We start from the raw sequence: 18,351 nt of genomic DNA, 5'->3' as shown, positions 1-18,351 counted from the left end.
TTTTGGAATTTAACACTCAGGGTTAAATTATTACCACAACGGCTTTGTGCATTCGTACTTATTAGTCTAAGTCCCGAAAACTCTTAAATGTGTTACACTTAACATTTAAGAGTCCCTGTCCATAAATACGGAAAATAACTCGGCAAGGGTCGAAAATTCGATTTCGCTCATATTTTTACGGTAGATAGGCTAGGGCATGACAAAAACTACTAGATAGTTTTTTTGGCAAAATATCCTTTTATTTCAAAGAAATATGCAAATTACCAAATCCCGTTAAAATCGTCATTTGACGCACCATTTTATTAAATACGTTTGAGAGCCTCGCGTGGAAAACCACATCATTCTTTCGTCTTTAAAACGTTCAAATATTTTTGTGCAATGCTGAAATGTGTACTGGGTTGATTTTAGGGAATGCTGCGTTGTCTTTTTGGATGCAAAAGAATTAAATTTCAAAGACATGTATTTCATTCACTTAAAAGTACTTCGTGAAAATAATTGATTTTCACCATGTGCGAAACCTTCAAATGGATTAAGCTTCTGGTGGTTGAATTGCAGAAGGATGGCCTACAGATTCCTGTAAAAATTTCTTTGGGCAAATGATTGTGGGCGACGCGAGATCTTTTCAAAGTACGTCAAAAATGCAGATATTTGACCATCCGTCGTCAAATTTCAATTTACGGGTTAGACATATATTTTAGCACGCGCCACATGTCTTGAGCTATATTAAGTTGAAATAGACACAGAGCTGATAATGATTTCGAAATGTTCTATTAAGCGGCCACCTCCCATTTCCCCGAGGGAAGCCCACTGTGTTATATGTAAACCAAAGATAATTGCACAGCGCGAAAAGACCTAGGTATGAGGTTAGCGTTTATTTTCGAATATTTCGTGTTAAAGTAATCCTCGGCCATGGCACAGTAAACTACATGGAAAAGTCACAGGTTTGCGATATCCGTGCATGATGATATCAGTAAGTTTCATCAAAATTAAACGATTGCAGAAAAGAGTATTTCTTCATTTCATTGTAAACTCTTTGCTTTTGTTCCTCAGTCCACACCACTGTTGTTCTTGTTATCGATGGTTTGCCAAAAAGGATGTTTTCTGCTTGATGAAGGTAATCCTCATTACATTTGACTCGTAAAAATGAACATATTGTCTTCATTGTTTCTCTCGGTTTTAATATCAGTTCATGGCTTAAAATGTCCAACACTGCTTGATCGCCATAAAGCTGTTTTATTCTTTCGTTGGTCTCGATAAGCTCAAAGAAGGACTTTATGGCATTGTCTAATGCTGCGGGTTTGTCTATCTGAAAATTGATAAAAATAAATAGATATACATCCATAAGTGATCAAAGTGGCTGTGAGCAACTGAACTCAGAAAATAAATTATAAAAAGTCAAGTTTAAAAAAAAAACACAAACACAAAAAATACTCTCTAGACCGTCTAAACAATTGACGAATCACAGAGTGGCTGTGAGCCACTGAACTCGGATAATGATTTATGAACGGCTGAGAATGGAGTTTTTGCATTAATTAAATAACGCGAGTCCATTCATAGCGTATGTCCGAACGTAGTCGTTCGAAATTAAGGTTACATCGTGTTGTACAGTCTCCCACTACTCCAGCTCCATTGAGTGACGAATGACGCCATTGTCAAACATCCAAACAGATCCACGAATCAGCACGAATGAGAAACATGACCAGAAAGACAGCTATTCACCTCCTCGAACGATGAGCCATCGACTCGTAAGACTTTCGCGCGACTCTTGCGCCTGCTGTTCTAACAACCAAGCGTATATAATTTGTAGAAAGCAATATAATAAATATGTTTCAACGCATTTCTTCAGATGTCGATATGGCGCAGTAGAGTAGGTGATTGCCCGCCAAGCGAGGGATTGTGAATTCGATGCCTACCGGGCTCAATATTTTTTTTTCAATTTTTTCATTTTTTTTACTTTTTTTTGTTATTAACGGCTTCTCGTACCCTCGTGTGCTGTTTTCGGGTTTCCCACTAAATTATTTCTAAGTTTTTCAGTACCTTGGTTTCCCCGTCGTTTACTTGAAGTCTTACGTTAAAGGATTTCTAATGACGTGAAGAAATTTTAGGGGAATTCCTAGAGTTTCGTTAAGTTCCTTAAGAATCGAAAACTTCTCAGGTTTCTCTGTTAGCTCCATGGTTGTTCCTCCTCCTCTCTTGTCTCCAATGACCTGTAAATTGAAGGACCACTGACTGTTATAATTCACTTAATACACTTTTTAGCAGAAATACAGACAAACCAAAAACCGGCACAAAGAAGTGGATTTGAGAGAGAGCCATGTAAAATGATGGCAAATCTCCCAACCCTAGGGGTGACTGTTAGTTTAATTATAGCAAGGATATTTATTTCAGCGTTGGAGCCTTCGTCTAGCTGGATAAGTGAAGCTCACAGGAACGAATAGCTTTTCCCCACTTGCCCTCTTGCCGACCGAGTAAACGTTATTTTCCACTTCTGGTGACATTGTTTATCTCGCTAGAAAGAGCTAGAAGTACCAAAATGAACGAAGAAATTCGGGAAGTAAGGATTCGATACACCCTGCTTATGGCTGGTAAAAAACCCAATTGGTTAATCCTAGAAGACACAACGATAAATGGTATGGAAGGCGTATGCTATACGCCGAAAAACCTATGTCATGTTATAAAACCCTTGCATTTGCATTGTCTACGGTAGTCTGAATTCTTGCCTCTTCCTATTAAAAATAGTCCTTGAAGATTTTGCAAAACTGTCTCCGTATGGTGGAAATTTGTGAACACTTCATTTTCCTGAAATCGTGCGTACAAATTGAAACAGATCCTGCGCATGCTCTGTTAAGACAGAAGCTGAAGCAAAAGTGGATTATATTTACACAGGGCCTAAATGATGTGAAGTTTATATGAAATAATTCATATATGAACTGCGGTTGTAGATGGAAGTGAAGAATGATCATCGCAGTAAATTTTCCAATTTAAGCAATTGGAAAGAAGAAGCCTGAAAAACTCAATTAAGTGGCCTCGCTCCCAATGCGTGGCTTCATAGCTCAGTTGGTAGAGCATCGCACCGGTATCGCGGAGGTCACGGGTTCGAATCCCGTTGAAGCCCTGATTTTTTTCAGGCTTCTTCTTTCCATTTGCTTAAATTGGAAAATTTACTGCGATGATCATTCTTCACTTCCAACAGGGCCTAAAGTTCAATGTTGACTAATAACATTCTTGGTACTTTCCGAAAGTAAGCTGTTCAAAGTATTTTACGTCAGGAAAAGTAGTAAAGTGCAAGTGGTTTCTTGAATTGTGGCGGCGATTGAGGCTGAAAAAAAGTACAATTTCCCACACTTAGGGGACAATTTTTCCCTTTAAAAGTGCCATTATACCTTTTTTCTCCCTGCCTGTTCTTGGGATTATCCAAGCTATAAAACCGTAACAGGAAGCTACAGATCTAAATCTACTTTGCAAGAGAAAATCCGAGATTTCTTGGTGTTGTCTTAACATAAAGGAAAAGTGTTGGTCCGAAACTGCCTTTCAGTATTCAATTACATCGTTGCCACATTTTACCTGTAGGCGGCCTACAGGAACATATTCAATATTTTTTCTTGATGAAAAGCAAGCGAAATTTAAAACTGATCGCCGTGGACTACTGTTGAGGTTTAAGAATTAATTTTTACGAAGGTACCTATGAACGACCGTTTCCAAAAATATTAAGACTAGCTATTGTCCAGATACACCTAATATGTCCGGCGTCAAAATGAAGACATGGCTTGCAGATGAAAATTCGGATGAACTTGGTGGGTGTCGAATGTGTCAAAAATGTCAACGACATTCGACTATATGAAGCACAAGACAATCGATCAGAATTACCTTGAGTTTGCCGTTGAAAGTTCCTTGCCACGCGCCGGGAACATGATACGAATAGATTTTATCGTCAATAATAACAGGTTTTTTAGCTCGAACCCCGAAGGCTGCTTGCCACGTGGAAAGTGAGTGTAGATTATAAAAGAGAAGATATTTTTTCATGTCAGAGTTTCTTAGGGCGTGGTCTCGGTAGACGTTCCAGCGCTGTATAATGTGATATTCATTAGGAATGATGATTTCTTGATGTGCGTCTAAAATGGATCCCACCAGACTGTGTGAACTTCTCGGGTATCCAATAAACATAACAAACGTTTCAACATCATCGTAGAGCTCGTAAAGTTTGGTTAAGCTGTCAGGAAGGCTACCAGGTATGCAATGAGAGTCCTGAAAGACTATGCAAAAGACCGTAGCATAAAGCACCCGGTAAATAATAGAATCAGCAACAATAAGATGCAGACAAATAGTCAAACTGAAAATGAATGGGACTTCGGGGCTCTGGGGAGGTTTCTATCACAATCGCAATTAACTAGAAACAATGTCAGAACCCCTAAGTAGTTTACATTCGCTATTAAGCAAAAATTCACCACTTTTCATTAATAATTTCATAAACAAGAATTTGATATTCGCAGTTTTTCGCTATTAATTTAATAAGAAAATTGAAATGCAAGCAATATTTGCATTATCGTTTTACAGTAGCTTTACAACCATATGCATATGCGAATGTACTATCGTCTCGAACCCATCTTTCATCATCACAAAAATTAAAGATACTTTACTAACGGATAAATCATAAGATTTACCTCTTAAAACATTCATTTTATTCATCATTGGACCCTTATTGAACAATGTATCTTGAGACCGTTGTAATCTTACATGTTTTTTTTTTCATGTCATTTTTCTTCACACATCACTAACTTCTTTTTTTTTTCAAATAAGCAAACATTTTACTTGTCGAGCCACAGAATTCACCTGAAGGAAAACCTCCGCATTCATCTTTCATTTTCCGATGAGTTATTTGTTTTCTTTAAAATATTGTTTGGAATTTACGTTATAATCTGAGATATCAACCATTCTTTTTTCCTTCAAAAGTTTTCATGTACATATTAAATATTTCCTCTGTCCAATTTGGTGTGTAACCTTCATCAGATACTTTCCTCTTATAGAGCGTTTTCACGTGACGTCATCAGATTCTCAAATCCAAAACTAAAGAGCCATCAAAGTTAGTAGTGTAGGACGCTTGTGTGGGCGGTAACCAATCAGAAGGCCGTGCATATCATTAAAAAAGGCTCTCGACCAATCAGAGGGCCGGATTTGCTCATTAATATATTCATGAGTTAGGGGGTTATCAAAATATGCGTCTGCAGTGACGTCACAGGTCAGCAGTCTTTTGCATCCCAGGTCACGTGCGTGCCCAAATAAGGCGATAGACAGGAAATGAGTTTTCAAAGATGATTTTTATTGATTTTACAGGAAGTAAAAAATTACAATGGTGTGTATCCGTATGGAAACGACATGAAAGTGTTCGTGTCTACGACGCGTTTGTCGAAGACAAGTCCGTAGTGTTTGGTGCGTGTGATGACCTTGAGATGTTTGGTGGCTGGGTTTCTGTAGAAGAAGTTGGGGTTAACGACGGGGATGTTGCGTCGTCCACCGTCCTCGAGAGGTTGTGTGAGTTCGTCGAGTAGATTTTGTTCCATGACGTCGTAATTGAGTTGTTGGGCTCCTCGTACATTGAGGGAGAAGCCTCGGACTTTGCAGCAGACTTTGCCTTGGTGGGTTTTGTACCCGTAATTCTTGGGTCCAGCGGAGGTGAAAGTGGTAATGAAGTCGCCGTCGTCGAGCTCGTTGGTCATCTCTCCGAGGTAATCGCCTAGCGGGACATCGGCTTGACCTGGTTTGTGCGAGTAGATGACGGAATCGGTGTCAAAGTAGAGGACTTGTTGTTTTAATTGTTCCAGGTAGCTGTATAATTTGAGTCGAGCCCAACAGGTGGTGAAAGCGGCGACGAAGATGTTGATTCGTCCGTTATCGGGTTGATTGTCTTTGAGTTCGGTGTAGACGACCTCTAGGGCTTCGTCGTGGGCGATTCTGACTTGTTTTATGTCGTTGAAGTGATTGGAAACGAGTTCGAAGAGTTGTGCTGCAGTGTAGACGACTTCGGTGGTGGGTTTGGGTAGGTTTTCGCCGAACTTGCCCCAGAAAGAGTTGAGCATGAGTTTGGCGGTGGCTTTGCGTCCGGGGTTTTTTTGGATCATGGCCGGATCGAGAGCGATGCCTTCTTTCTGGCGGTATTGTTGCACGTACTGTGTCTTGTCTTGGGGGGTGTGACACCAGTGGGGGTAGCCGGCGGATTCCTGTTTGATTTTTAGCCAGGTGTTCACGTAATCGGCGAAGAGTCCTGTACGACGTTGTCTTTCCGGGAAATGGTGGACTTCGTGGATCTTGATGAGCGTGTATCCCATGGCAACGGCTTTCTCGATTTCGGGGGTGCACCAGGTCCCTCGTAGCGTGCGTTGCTCGGCCGTGTGAGAGCATCGATGTGATTTCTCAAGGAGGGGTTTGTTCATTTCGTGTTCCACGCACGATCGGCAGAGTGGGAAGGTGAGTTTACCCCTGTGCCGAAAAGGTAGAACGGGATGGTAAAGTTCGTGAGGTGGTAGTATGTCCACTTTGGCCATACCGAAGTAGTGATGGATGTCTTGGTCGTCGGGGTTGACGATGACTTGCGGGTGTCCTATGGGGTATTTGCTTCCCTTGTTGACCCAGGGGTAGAGCGACGTCACGTCGATGTACTTGATTTTCTCTCCTTGAGCCACGTCGGCCACGTGATGTAGTTTGACGGCGTTCGTGCGTCCTCCGAAGAAAGCTTCTCTGGGTTCGAGCGGTTTGACGATTTCGAACGTGTCTAGGAACCGACGTAGATCAGGGTCGGTTTTGACTTCTATGTTCCAGTCGCATTCCCACTTGACGCAGAGCTGATAGCCTTGACGACTGATAAGGTTGTGTTTGCGGAGTGTGGCCTCGTAGACTTCCTGCATGGTGCGATCGGCGTGACAGATGGGATATCGGTCTCGATGGGTCGGGAAACAGCGAGGACATCCGTGCCATAGACATCCGTGGAATTCGTAGACGGTTCGAGTGGTCGGATCGTATCCGTCCACGAGCTGATTTGCTAGTCGTACTTCGCCGCCGTTTCGTACCGTGAGGATACGATCGCCTTGACCCGTGCGTTGCAACGAGTGTTCTTGCCAGGCTAGCCATTTCAGGGCTTCGACGGACTGATTGGATCGGGCACCGTGCCATCCTCTCGGGGGTCTGGAGGCGATGGTGTTGAGCGGGACGAGTTTCTTGCGCCAGAATCGGTTGCAGGCGGAGGCGATGGTGATGCATTTCTCCATGGGGTCAAAGTCGGCTTTTTGTTTGAATTCTTGCCGGAACTTTTGACAGCCCGCTTTGAGGAGTTTGACGTCCGACTCGCAGTAGGCTTCCATTTCTTCCCTTAGTACGAAATGGTAGTGGTCGTTGACTTTCTCTTGGTACCACTGGTCGAATTCGGCTTTCTTTTTGGCGGACATGCCGTCGGGATCGTACATGTCTCGCGGTGGCATGGGACCTTCGTACTCTTGATTTTCTAGAGTGTTGAATTTGTGTGGGAAGAATCCTTTACGCAGTTCCTGGATTCCGAAGGTGGCGGGAAAGTTGGCCAGCGGGAACGGGAGAAAGCAGAGGGAATCTTTGAAAGTCAATCTGTCGGATTTTAGGGACAGTATCTTGGTGCCGACGGTGATTGGGTCGGTGACTTCTCGATGGGTGGCGTAACAGTGTTGCAGGATGAACATCCCGTCGTAGCCTTTGAGATTGTGAAAGAGGACGATGACGTTCCGTTCGTCTCCGTCCTGGTCGACGGCGAGGGATTCGAGGTGTTCGAACATGTCGGCGGTGCAGTTGGGCCCGTAGAAGGAGTGGCATATCTCATCTTCGTCGTCTTCCAGGCAGAGTAGAATGGGTGTCTGATTCCCTTCGGCGTCGGTGATGGCTTCGTAGTCGCAGTACACTTGAAGGGGCGGGTCTTTGTCTACCCAGACTCGCGTGTCTGGATCGTCGGGTCCGGGTTCTTCGAAGGGTCGCTCGTTGACTTTGTCGCGCGACACGCGTATCTTTTTGGGCTCGTCTTCGTCTTCGGGGAGGCGTTGGATGTAACAACGGTGCGTCTCCAGATAGACTTGTTTTTCACAGATGCTGCATTCGCCCCATCCGCACTTGTGACCACGGGGACGCCCTCCTCGCTTGTTCTTGCGTTTAAGCTCGTAGACGTGACAACACTTCTCACACTTTTTGTAAGTGTTGCAGATGGAGTGTTTGCTGTGACTCTGGACTTGCGAGTGAGCGTCGTAGCATCGGTCTCCGAAGAATTGTCTGTGACACGATTGGCAGATCTTGGTGGGTTCGGGAAACTTGCCTGGCGCTAGGGGTCGTTTTTTCTCGATGAAATCGGGGCAGTCTTTTCGTTTGCAGGCGGTGCACCATTGACCGAGGCAGGGATGATGACGAAAGTCGTCGTGATCGTAGCCTCGATTGCATTCGTCGCAGAAGTAGGATTTGCCGAGGAATCCCTTAAACGAATTGCATCCGTCGTAGTGATCGCCTTCTTTGATGAGACGAATGATCTTATCCGAGGGTTCGGGTCCCGCGTAGATGATCATGTGGGGTGGGTCGATGGACATGACTTTGAGCTGGTAACCAGGTAACGCTTTTTGAAATTGTTGCAGTTCGGGAATGCCGCAAGGTCCTTCGGGAACGTTGGCTCGACGGTGGAGGTCTTTGGCCAATCGCTCTTGGACAGGATAACCCTGTTTGAGATTGTGGTAATCTTGGTCACGCGTATTCATGTCGGCGTCTACCAGGGCTTTCATGGTGACGATGGCGCGAGCGCAGCAGAGAGTGTCTTTGTTTCGGATGGTCACGCGCGACCGTTTGACGATTCCCCGCACGGCGGCGCAACTCGGCCTGTATCGTTTTCCGTTCCCGCTGCCACGACCCGGGGTACGTATGAAAGTGGTTTCCATGGTAAACGTGTCGTCGGGGGTGAATTCTTCGTTGGAGTTCAGTTTGGCCGCGAGAGACTGGAGATAAGTGGCTAGTCTTTCACTCCCTTCTTCGAATTCTCGCACGGTGAAGGTGGTGGATTGAAAGGCGTGCGTGAAGGCACGGGACTGCATGGTGAAATGGACCGTGGAGTTGGGTGTCAGTGTAGGATCCTGAGCGATTTGTTGCTCGATGGATCGTTGAAGGGCCTGAGTCAATTCTTGGCCTAGATTGTCATCGCGAGTCACGTCTCTGTGTTGTCTGAGCGTGGCTTCGTACCGATGTTTGTTGAGGACGTTTCGCCAGCGACGTCGAGCGCCTACGGGTCTTAAGTCGAAGTCTAGGAGGGGTCTTGTATTGTTGCCACCTCCGGTTTGGATCATCACTCGGTCGTCGAAGGGGAAGGCTTCGTCGTAGGTCCGTCTGTTCTGTAAAAGACAACAAACACAACGTTTTTTAATTAGGCAGTTTTTATTGTCGGGTCTCCGAAAAGAAGCGGACAACTTCGCGGGTTGGTTTTTCTAAGTTGTCTAATGCGTTCCTGAAACTACTTCCCATATAGAAACTCCTTTTCTCGCCACGCTTGTTGGTACAATGTCCATATATTTCATAATCCGCCTTACATTGTCCATGTATTTCATAATCCGCGTCCCAATATCCATATATTTCAGAATCCGCGTAACAATTACAGAAGTTTGTGCAGCTTTTAGACGGTCGTAGTTCTATGTGCCCGTAAAACCATTGTCTTTTCAGTTGGTTATATTTCGAGATTTCTCTGTGAAGGTTTCTCATTTGATAATTTTTCCTTCTATCGCGTATGTGTTGCCAAGTTGCTAAGTCAAGTACGTAACGCTTTAGTTCTTCCGGTAACCAATCCCAGTAACTCTATGAAAAAAGATTAGGGTTAGAGTTCTAAAGATGACTTTCTTACATGAGGTACACGTCATACTCACTGCTTCATATTGATCCATAAGTTGGTTCATCTCTTCATCGGTCACTGATTCATATTGATCCATCTGTTGGTTCATCTCCTCGTCGGTCAGCTCTTGTGCCATGATTTTTTTCCAGCGCTCGATACAAGTCAAAAACTCAGAGTGACTTGAACGGTTCGACTCGATTTTTTTATACACACGGTATAATGGTGTCCAGTCTCCGACCGAGTGGGGGTATATCCACCTATCCCCTGGATCGGTGGTAACACGTGACTTGGTCTCGATCTGTGATTGGCTGGACAGATCTTCAATGTGGCTTACATGACGACATTGCGAAATCACCCAATTTTAAGTCAAAATGGCGGCGTTTTGTTGAGCGAGCGAGCGATGTGCATCATTTCAACGTCCTGAAGATGTTTTCGGAAGCGGACAACATTCCTAAAGGTATTTGAAGTAAATACGAATGTAATTTTACGGTTAGCAAGAAATTAGAAGCGAAAATTTTAAGTAAGTGAGCTTGCATGACGTTCGTCATGTGCTACTCAAATTCAAATTCAAATTCAAATTCAAATTCAAATGCGACTAAATTCCCTTCGGACCACCGTTTTTCCGTTTGCAATCTCAAATAATTCTTGAATTATGTGTCTTGAATCGTTTTTGGGATCGTAGAGCTCAGGAACTTTGGAAAAAAGCTTCGTTTTGTTGAGTAAACACACTTTTCGAAAAGACGCGTAACTCGATTCGAGTTAATATTCAACTGGCTGTTGCCATGGTGACGGAAATGCGAGATTTTTTTTTTTTTTTTTTTTTTTGCGAGATTTTTTTATTTTTTTATTTTTTTTTTTGCGAGATTTTTTTTTTTTTTTTTTTTTTTTTTTGCGAGATTTTTTTTTTTTTTTTTTTTTGTGAAGTTTAATTTATTTAAATTGTTTAAAAACTACTACAGTACAGTAGTAATGTTAGCGCGAACTGTGTGACGTCACGGGCGCCATGTTTTAATACCAAAGGCGCCATCTTGTTTATGCAAATCGAAAATACTGCCATCTGATTGGTCGAGAGCATTTTTTAATGATATGCATCGCCTCCTGATTGGTTACGGCCCCTATTAACGTGCTATACTACTCATGGTGACGGAAATGCGAGATTTTTTTTTTTTAAAGTGTAATCACTGCATGCAGGATTAGAACCTGCGCAGGATAACATTCCCACTGGATTTTCAGCCCAGCGCCTTAAACCACTCGGCCACCATAGCTTGCTTAATCTTTTGAAAGAAATATTGTAGTATTAATGCAAATTTTGATGGCTTACCGCCTGGGTTTTTTTTTTTTTTTTTTTTGCGAGATTTTTTTTTTTTTGCGAGATTTTTTTTTTTTTTTTTTTTTGCGAGATTTTTTTTTTTTTTTTTTTTTTTTTGCGAGATTTTTTTTTTTTTTTTGCGAGATTTTTTTGCGAGATTTTTTTTTGCGAGATTTTTTTTTTTTTTTTTTTTTTTTGCGAGATTTTTTTTTTTTTGCGAGATTTTTTTTTTTTTTTGCGAGATTTTTTTTTTTGCGAGATTTTTTTTTTGCGAGATTTTTTTTTTTTTTTTTTTTTTTGTGAAGTTTAATTTATTTAAATTGTTTAAAAATTACTATTAGCTTCCATGAAGGAAAACTTTTTTTCTAGAGAGTATTTTTTATGCTCTTTTAAATGAGATATAGTAGATATAGTAGATATAGAGATATAGAGATATAGAGATATATAGATATATAGAGATATAGAGAGATATAGTAGATAGATAGAGCACTATTATTCTCCACGCTCATTTTAGAACTTGTATGAGCGTCCATTACGGAAGACCATGCCTGCCCGCTCCGCTGAAGCATTGAAACGACAGAGAGTGAGAAGAAGAGAGTTCGTGCGAGAGTGGAAGAAAAGAAATCCGGAGAAAGTTCGCGAGCAGAAAAGACGGTATCATGCACGGTACAAGATGCGTGACATGGTGCGCGACGCGTTAAATCGTTATAGGGAACGCAAACGTCGCTCCCGTTTACCTGCAACACGACAGTGGGAAGAGCATGATTACGATCCGGATGAAATTCTTCGGGGTTTGTTGGGAGTTCGGGTTGAGCTGACGGATTTCAGGAAAACAATACCACCGTCCAACACCACGACCACCGCCGCTAAGAGCACTACCACTGCAACACGACAGTGGGAAGAGCATGATTACGATCCGGATGAAATTCTTCGGGGTTTGTTTGGAGGTCGGGTTGAGCTGAGGGATTTCAGGGGAACACTAACGCCATCCAACACCACGACCATCGCCGCTAAGAGCACGATCACCATTACCACTGCAACACTACCACTAACCAACACTAGTACCACCATTACCACTGCAGCACCACAGGCATTACCCCCACCGCAACGCCGTGGGAGGGTGGTGTCTTATTTCCCCACAGCCGCTAAGAGCACGACCACCGCCGCTAAGAGCACGACCACCAATACCACTGCAGCACCACAGGCATTACCCCCACCGCAACGCCGTGGGAGGCGGTTGTCTTATTCCTCCTCCTCTGACTCTGACTCTGAGCCTGATGAAGGGTTGGTAGCAGAGTTAGAACGCATGTTAGCGGAACCCGAGGATCCTGTAAAACGGAGACTTTCGGAAATCAGGAAAAATAGGAAGGAAGCAGAAGAAAACAGAGTAAGACGAATGCAAGAAAGACGGAAAACAGAAAAAATGATAACTGAAATAGCTGCTGAGCTTGATAAGATGTCGTTTATGTTACACGACATGGGTAGATGGTTTCAACAATTTGAACGCGAGGATAAGGTAGAGCAGGCTACTCAGTTTGAATATTCGCGCAATGTATACATTACCGCCGAACTTATGAATCAGTTGGAACACTATTTATAGGACAAAAGAGACTCTTTTTTGAAAAACAACAAAGCGTGTGTAACTTTAATTACAACAACAACAATAAAAGGTTTTACAATTTCCAACGTTTCTTGGTCTGCATGATTTTCTTAACAATGCGTTCTGTCATGGTTTTACGTCCGGGTAATTTGTCGATGGCCTGGATCATCTTGGTGTCGGCATCCCATTTGTCCTGTAAGTTCTTGGCCCTGGAATAGTCAATGTCGTGTTGTTTGGCCAGTCGGTCCAGACGGTTGATCCCGGGGTCTCCACGCGCCAGACGTTTCTTCAGTTTGGTACCAGGTCCCATGTACTGATAACCGGGCCAATGAAACTCGATCCCAGTCTTGGCCAACCATTTTTGGATGTCGATCCCATACCCTCGTTGGCGACGGCGACGTCGGGTACTTCTCCTCGGGGGTGGAGGTGCCTTTTTCCTCTTCTTAATCCGAGTCATAGTCCAGTCCCCTTCTCCAGGGGTCTTCGAAATCTTCCCACCCTGCTTGTAACTTTTCTGCGGCTGACGGTTTGACCTTCTTGTACTTCTTTGCCTTGCCTTTGGGACTGTAACCACCGTCGTCGTAGTCGATACCGAGTGATTTCAGTACACGTCTGGCTCTATCGGAGATGGGTGCTTTTTTCTTGGACGATAGGGGAGTTTTACCTAGCGTGACTGGTTTGGGTGGAATGGTAGGTTTGGGGGTTTTCTTCTCCTTTTTAAAACCTGACGTGGAGGGTATGGGGGTTTTCAGCTCCTTTTTCAGTCCTGTCGTAGAAAGGGGTTGTGGCGGGATGATCACGGGGGCTGCGGCTGGTTGGTTGACTCCCTTGAGGATCTGTTTCAACAGAGTTTCGACGGGTGCGTCGACCATGCCTTCGGGTTCTGTCGTTCCCTGGTACGAGATGGGACCGCTTTTACCCGTCCGTATACGTTTCACCAGTTTCCCTTCCTCGGAGGCGATGGGTTTGGTCATCTTAACGGCCATGCTGTCGGGGATGCGTTTGTCGTTCAGGATGAGATGTTCTTCGGCGGCCAGACGTCCGGCTTTGTTCAACAAGGCATTCTGGCTGATCTTCCCCTTGTAATAATCTTGCAGACGATTGAATTCTTGAACGGGCACCATCATGACTTCGTTCATACCTTCTGACTCAAGGTCGTGTCAGTGAACTCGGACAATTCTCTCAAGGCCGTCTCGTAACAGTCTTGCCAGTACCGTATGGATTCGTCTTTCTTTTCCAACTCGAGTTCGAGACTTCGAACGGTTCGCTTGCCTTTACCGCACTCCCTGCACAACTCGATGCACCCACCGGGCGGCGTGGTATCTCGTTTCGTTTGACAGGTTTGGCAGAAGTCACCGAACTTTAAAGCCATGTATTCTTGATACAGGTCGTGGTACCTCTTGTTCAAGTACTCGTACGAGTCTTTCCATCGGGCTTCGCGACGATTGGCGTCTTGCAACAACTGCACGAGTTTAGGAATGGTATTGTGGGACTCGTCTTCTCCCGGTGGGAAATTGGGTATGACGTCGATCCCCTCCAGCGGGTAACCGTCCTCACTGCGTCCTTTCACCGTACACAACATGCTTTGAAACAACCGTGCAAACCGCTCCAGAACCCCGCTCCGTTTTGGGTGAGGAGATGTTCTCTTCGACGCTTGAGAGAGTTTTTGCGTCTACCCACTTCGCGCAGAACCCTTTTATGTCTTTTCAGTTTCCCATAAGTCGTTGCGTTGATGGGTATCCTCTTTTTCAGCAAATTGAGAACCATCTCGCTGATGGCGTTGATCTGATCTTTGTCGGCGATTTGTAACATCCGTTGACGTTTGTTCCGATTGGCTTCTTTCAGGACGCGCGTCAGGAAAGGACGTTGTCGTCGTAACCGCTTCATCGTGGACTTATGCACACGAGTGGATTGACGTACTCCTTTTATCGCTTTCCTCGTCGCCTGAAGGCCGTTTGAAAGGGTACCCTGCGTAAGACTCTTTCGATCTTTCCCCTGTTCTTATGGATATGTCTGTCCATTAAACCGAAGGGTCCAGCCAGAGCACCCATACCCGCTGCTCTCATCATACTCGCCAAATCACCCCCTTTCTGTCTCCTTCTTCGTCTCCTCCTCCTCCTTCGGGCTGTCATGGTGACGAGTGAGGTGTACGACGACTAGCCTCGTCCTTTTATTTTCACATGATGGAGCATCGGAACTCTTCGCCCTTGTGTGGAATTTTTTCACCTCGTCTCATTCGTTCCTGCATCCTTTTGGTATGCGCCCGTTCTTGTCTTTCTCTCAGGCTTCCGATGCCTTTGGTGATACCCCAAGCCGCCTTGGGTAAACCCGCCACCACGCTGGCAAACCCTTCTCCCCTTTGGTACCGTCTTCTTTTAGTGGTTTTAGCGGTTTTACGCCTTCTCGAAGACGCTTTCTTTCTCCTTGACCTCTTGGGCATGTTGGTTCTGAATGAAGAGGATGACCGCGATGTCATTTTTATAGCGGCACGTGCCTAAATCGTAGGGCGTAGTCTCGAACGTATCGGTCGTACGTGGGAGATGTGAAATCCGTCACCACGTCGTCCAACGTTTGCATCTTGGTCAAAAACCCATCCAATTCCTCCACGCCACCCAGAGCGTAGTTCCTGAGTTCTGTCAGCGTCTTTTCGTACGTCGTGTAAGCGAATTGGGCCATGTCCATCTTGAACGAATACTTCTTGAAATCGTTCCATCCTTTCAGTAAGGTGGCGAAAGCCGTCAATCCTACCACCGTGTACCCATCTTTCCACACGGATCCCAAGACGATACTCACGGCCACCGTCAGTAAGGCCAGTCCGTTGAGAATGGCGTTGCACAATTTGTAGTAACCGAACATCTGCCTTCGACACCACCAATACTTGTGGTAGAAAGCGTACAAGACGTCCAAACGTTTCAGGGAATCCAAATCCACCACGGTGTTGAAAGGTTCATCCAATAAACAGACAGAAGTACTCATGACTCTTTTCCAACCAGTGCCAAACGTAGTCTGACTTTCTGTCGGGACGTTCGATCCTTTTAGCTTGTTGCTTGTATTCCCAGATCTCGTCCTTGAAGGCGGTTTCCACGGATTGGTTCAGGATGTCCTGGACTTGTCGGTAACTATCGCACTCGTCCGCGATCCGTTTCATGTCTTCGTGATCCATGCTGGTCGCATCCCAGTAAGAGCGAGAGCATCGACATAGATGCAAAAAGTAGGGGAACCACTCGACTTCACTCCTCAACATCTTGATTCGAATGGTTTTTCATCGACGAGGGGGTCGTCTTTTCTTAAGTCTCACGAGTCTTCGGATCCCGCGACCCACGCCCACTCCCACACCACCAATGGCAGCGGTCGTTCCAGCTCGGATGCCTGTTTTCACGGCGCGACCACCCAACGCTTTGGCCAATCCCAAGGCAGCCCCTTTACCAATGGGTAACATCGCAGACAGGGCATTCGCAAGAGCACCGCCCCATTGCTTTCTCCTTTTCGGTCGACGACGGCGTCTTCTCATGGTTGTTGTTGTTCTCAGTTACGTACACTGGTCGAATTGCGTGTGACGGTAGGACGTTGTCCGTTTTTATAGGTGGTCGTAATCGTGTTGGTGGTCGTGATGCCCGCAATGCGACGACCCGCGGCCGTCTGTTGTTGTTGGCGCAAAATCTCTTCCAATTGTTGCTGCATCTGGGCTTGGTCGAGAACACGGTCTCCTCGCCTCCTTCTTCTTCCTCCTCCTCGACCCGATCGAATCGACGAAGGCGGAGTGGAGTCACTACCACTTCCTCCGCCTCCGCCTCCGCCTCCGCCTCCGCCTCCACCTCTGCCTCTGCCTCTGCCTCTTCCACCGTCGCTACCACTAGCGCTACTTCGTCTGCGGCTGCCGGAATCACTGGAGGACGTCGGTGTATTTTGACGTGGGACGCGTCTCGGTCGTTTCCCTCCTCGAACGGCTCGTGCCAAAGGGGTGGACATTGTTATCCTGGGTGCCCCGACACCTGCCGTGACATTGGCGCGCGACACCGATCCAGCACTGCCGACACCCACCGTGACGTTGGTCTGCGGTGCACCCGAGCCAGCGGTGCCCACTCCGACGGGCGAGACATTGGGCAGGGGCGGTGTTGCCAGTGACGATCGCGGTGAAGGAGGCGTGTTCAGACTCGTACCCACACCCGCGGCAGACGGAATCGGAGTACTCGTCCGAGCCGGTGTCCCCCAAGGCGAATAATCTTCCAGAGCCGAGAAGTTGAAATCGTCACTACCATAAGAGCTCATTTTTATCCATGTACCTTTCTCTTTCTATCTTCTTCTCGGCGAGTTCTCGTTGTTTATGAACCAAATAATCGAAACCTTCACCGTTATATGCGTTGATGATGGACCGTACTTGACGGTAACTCTCGCATTCCGTGACCTGTCTCATCGGTTCGTAGTCCAGCTCGTGGGGGTTCATGATGTATTTGAGCCTGTTTTTACACAGGTGAATGAATAGCGGAAACCACTCGACCTCGCTCCTCAACATGATGGGGTTGCAAACTGATGGCATCGGACGAATCCTTCGTCTTTTAACACATGGCTGAGAACGCGTTGATCGTCCTGACTGGCTGGATGAAGATCCAATAGCATGTAACCGTAAGGTCGATCGGTGACCTTGCGAAACGTGTCCAACACCTCCTGCCATTGCGTGGGAAACGATTGCAGAAGTAAATTTCGTATCCCCAACTGATCCCGAGGGTTCTTGAAGGCCGCGATGTAATGCGCGTTTCTGGAAATGGTCTTGGCGAATTTTCCGTTGGGGAATAGATCCTGACACAGGTAGATCACCGTGATGTTCCGATGATGCGAATGTTTGGTGAAGAGATCCAACACGCGCTTGTCGTTACCACCCTCGTCCATCAGATCGTCCAAGACCAACACACCCCCTCCGGGAAACCATCGGGGTAACTGTTCGCTGTCGGGGATGCCTTCGTAAAACTTGACTCCACCCTTCTTGAGCTTTTGGAAACCGTCTTGCCACGATCCGTAGCGGTAATGAATACTCTTCGGTGTCTGTTGGAACAAGTCGCTGTTCTCCAAGAGCAGTTTGGTGGTGAACACCGTCTTGCCGCACCCCGACGGACCCGCTATCAACAAACTCGACGGCGTGTGAAATTGAAACGCTTTGCGTCGTTCCATGATCATGAAATGGTCCATGGTCTCGAGACGTTCCGTTTTTATCTGAACAACTTGGCCAATGGGGTCTTGACGGCCGGGATGCGTTTCAACAGACCCAATAGGGTGACCTTACGATTGAAACAGATGGGTTTTTTCTTGGCCCTACTCCTGATCTTGGCCATGGCCCTCTTGGCAGCGGCTCTCTTGGGACGTCCTTTTTTCTTGGCAGGCGCCGATCTCTTTTTTCGAGGTTTTTTCTTGGCGAATTTACTCAAATCTCCGAACTTGTCCTCGTACCAATGCCTCTTTTTCATTCTTCTTTTCCTATCTTCCTTCTCGGAAAGCTTCGGCATGGCAGGGGCGGCTCTTGCGTTTCCTACGCGTGGTCACCGTCGCCGGTAATGCACCGGTGTCCAGGACGGACGGCGGTTG

At 45.8% G+C, this 18,351-nt stretch overlaps 3 protein-coding genes and 1 pseudogene across 4 annotated transcripts in view; 1 reads left to right on the top strand and 3 right to left on the bottom strand.

The window, feature by feature from the left end:
- Window positions 1–268: 268 nt before the first annotated feature.
- LOC149099064 (uncharacterized) overlaps window positions 269–18,351 on the bottom strand; it is a 34,157-nt pseudogene continuing 16,074 nt past the window's right edge. Inside the window, exons 2-4 of the transcript XR_016203902.1 lie at window positions 3,868–4,253; window positions 2,038–2,207; window positions 269–1,306 (exon numbers count right to left, since the gene is read on the bottom strand). The product of XR_016203902.1 is annotated as an uncharacterized LOC149099064 (transcript). The remainder of the gene's footprint in view (window positions 1,307–2,037; window positions 2,208–3,867; window positions 4,254–18,351) is intronic.
- On the top strand, window positions 11,687–12,860 carry LOC149099072 (uncharacterized). Its single transcript, XM_089277746.1, has one exon. The coding sequence runs from the start codon at window positions 11,719–11,721 to the stop codon at window positions 12,772–12,774; it is 1,056 nt and encodes a 351-aa protein (XP_089133872.1). The 5' UTR covers window positions 11,687–11,718; the 3' UTR covers window positions 12,775–12,860.
- LOC149099071 (uncharacterized) lies at window positions 14,773–15,750 on the bottom strand. The gene has a single exon (XM_089277748.1). It carries the CDS (start codon window positions 15,748–15,750, stop codon window positions 15,253–15,255), a length of 498 nt encoding a protein of 165 aa, XP_089133874.1. The 3' UTR covers window positions 14,773–15,252.
- Window positions 16,300–17,784, bottom strand: LOC149099070 (uncharacterized). Its single transcript, XM_089277745.1, has one exon. The coding sequence runs from the start codon at window positions 17,041–17,043 to the stop codon at window positions 16,300–16,302; it is 744 nt and encodes a 247-aa protein (XP_089133871.1). The 5' UTR covers window positions 17,044–17,784.

This window comes from Orbicella faveolata, unplaced genomic scaffold, assembly GCF_042242905.1.
Source record: "Orbicella faveolata isolate gen_17 unplaced genomic scaffold, um_ofav_v1 contig_46, whole genome shotgun sequence".
Classification (NCBI taxonomy): Eukaryota; Metazoa; Cnidaria; class Anthozoa; order Scleractinia; family Merulinidae; genus Orbicella; species Orbicella faveolata.
This window is presented reverse-complemented; position numbering and strand designations above follow the sequence as displayed.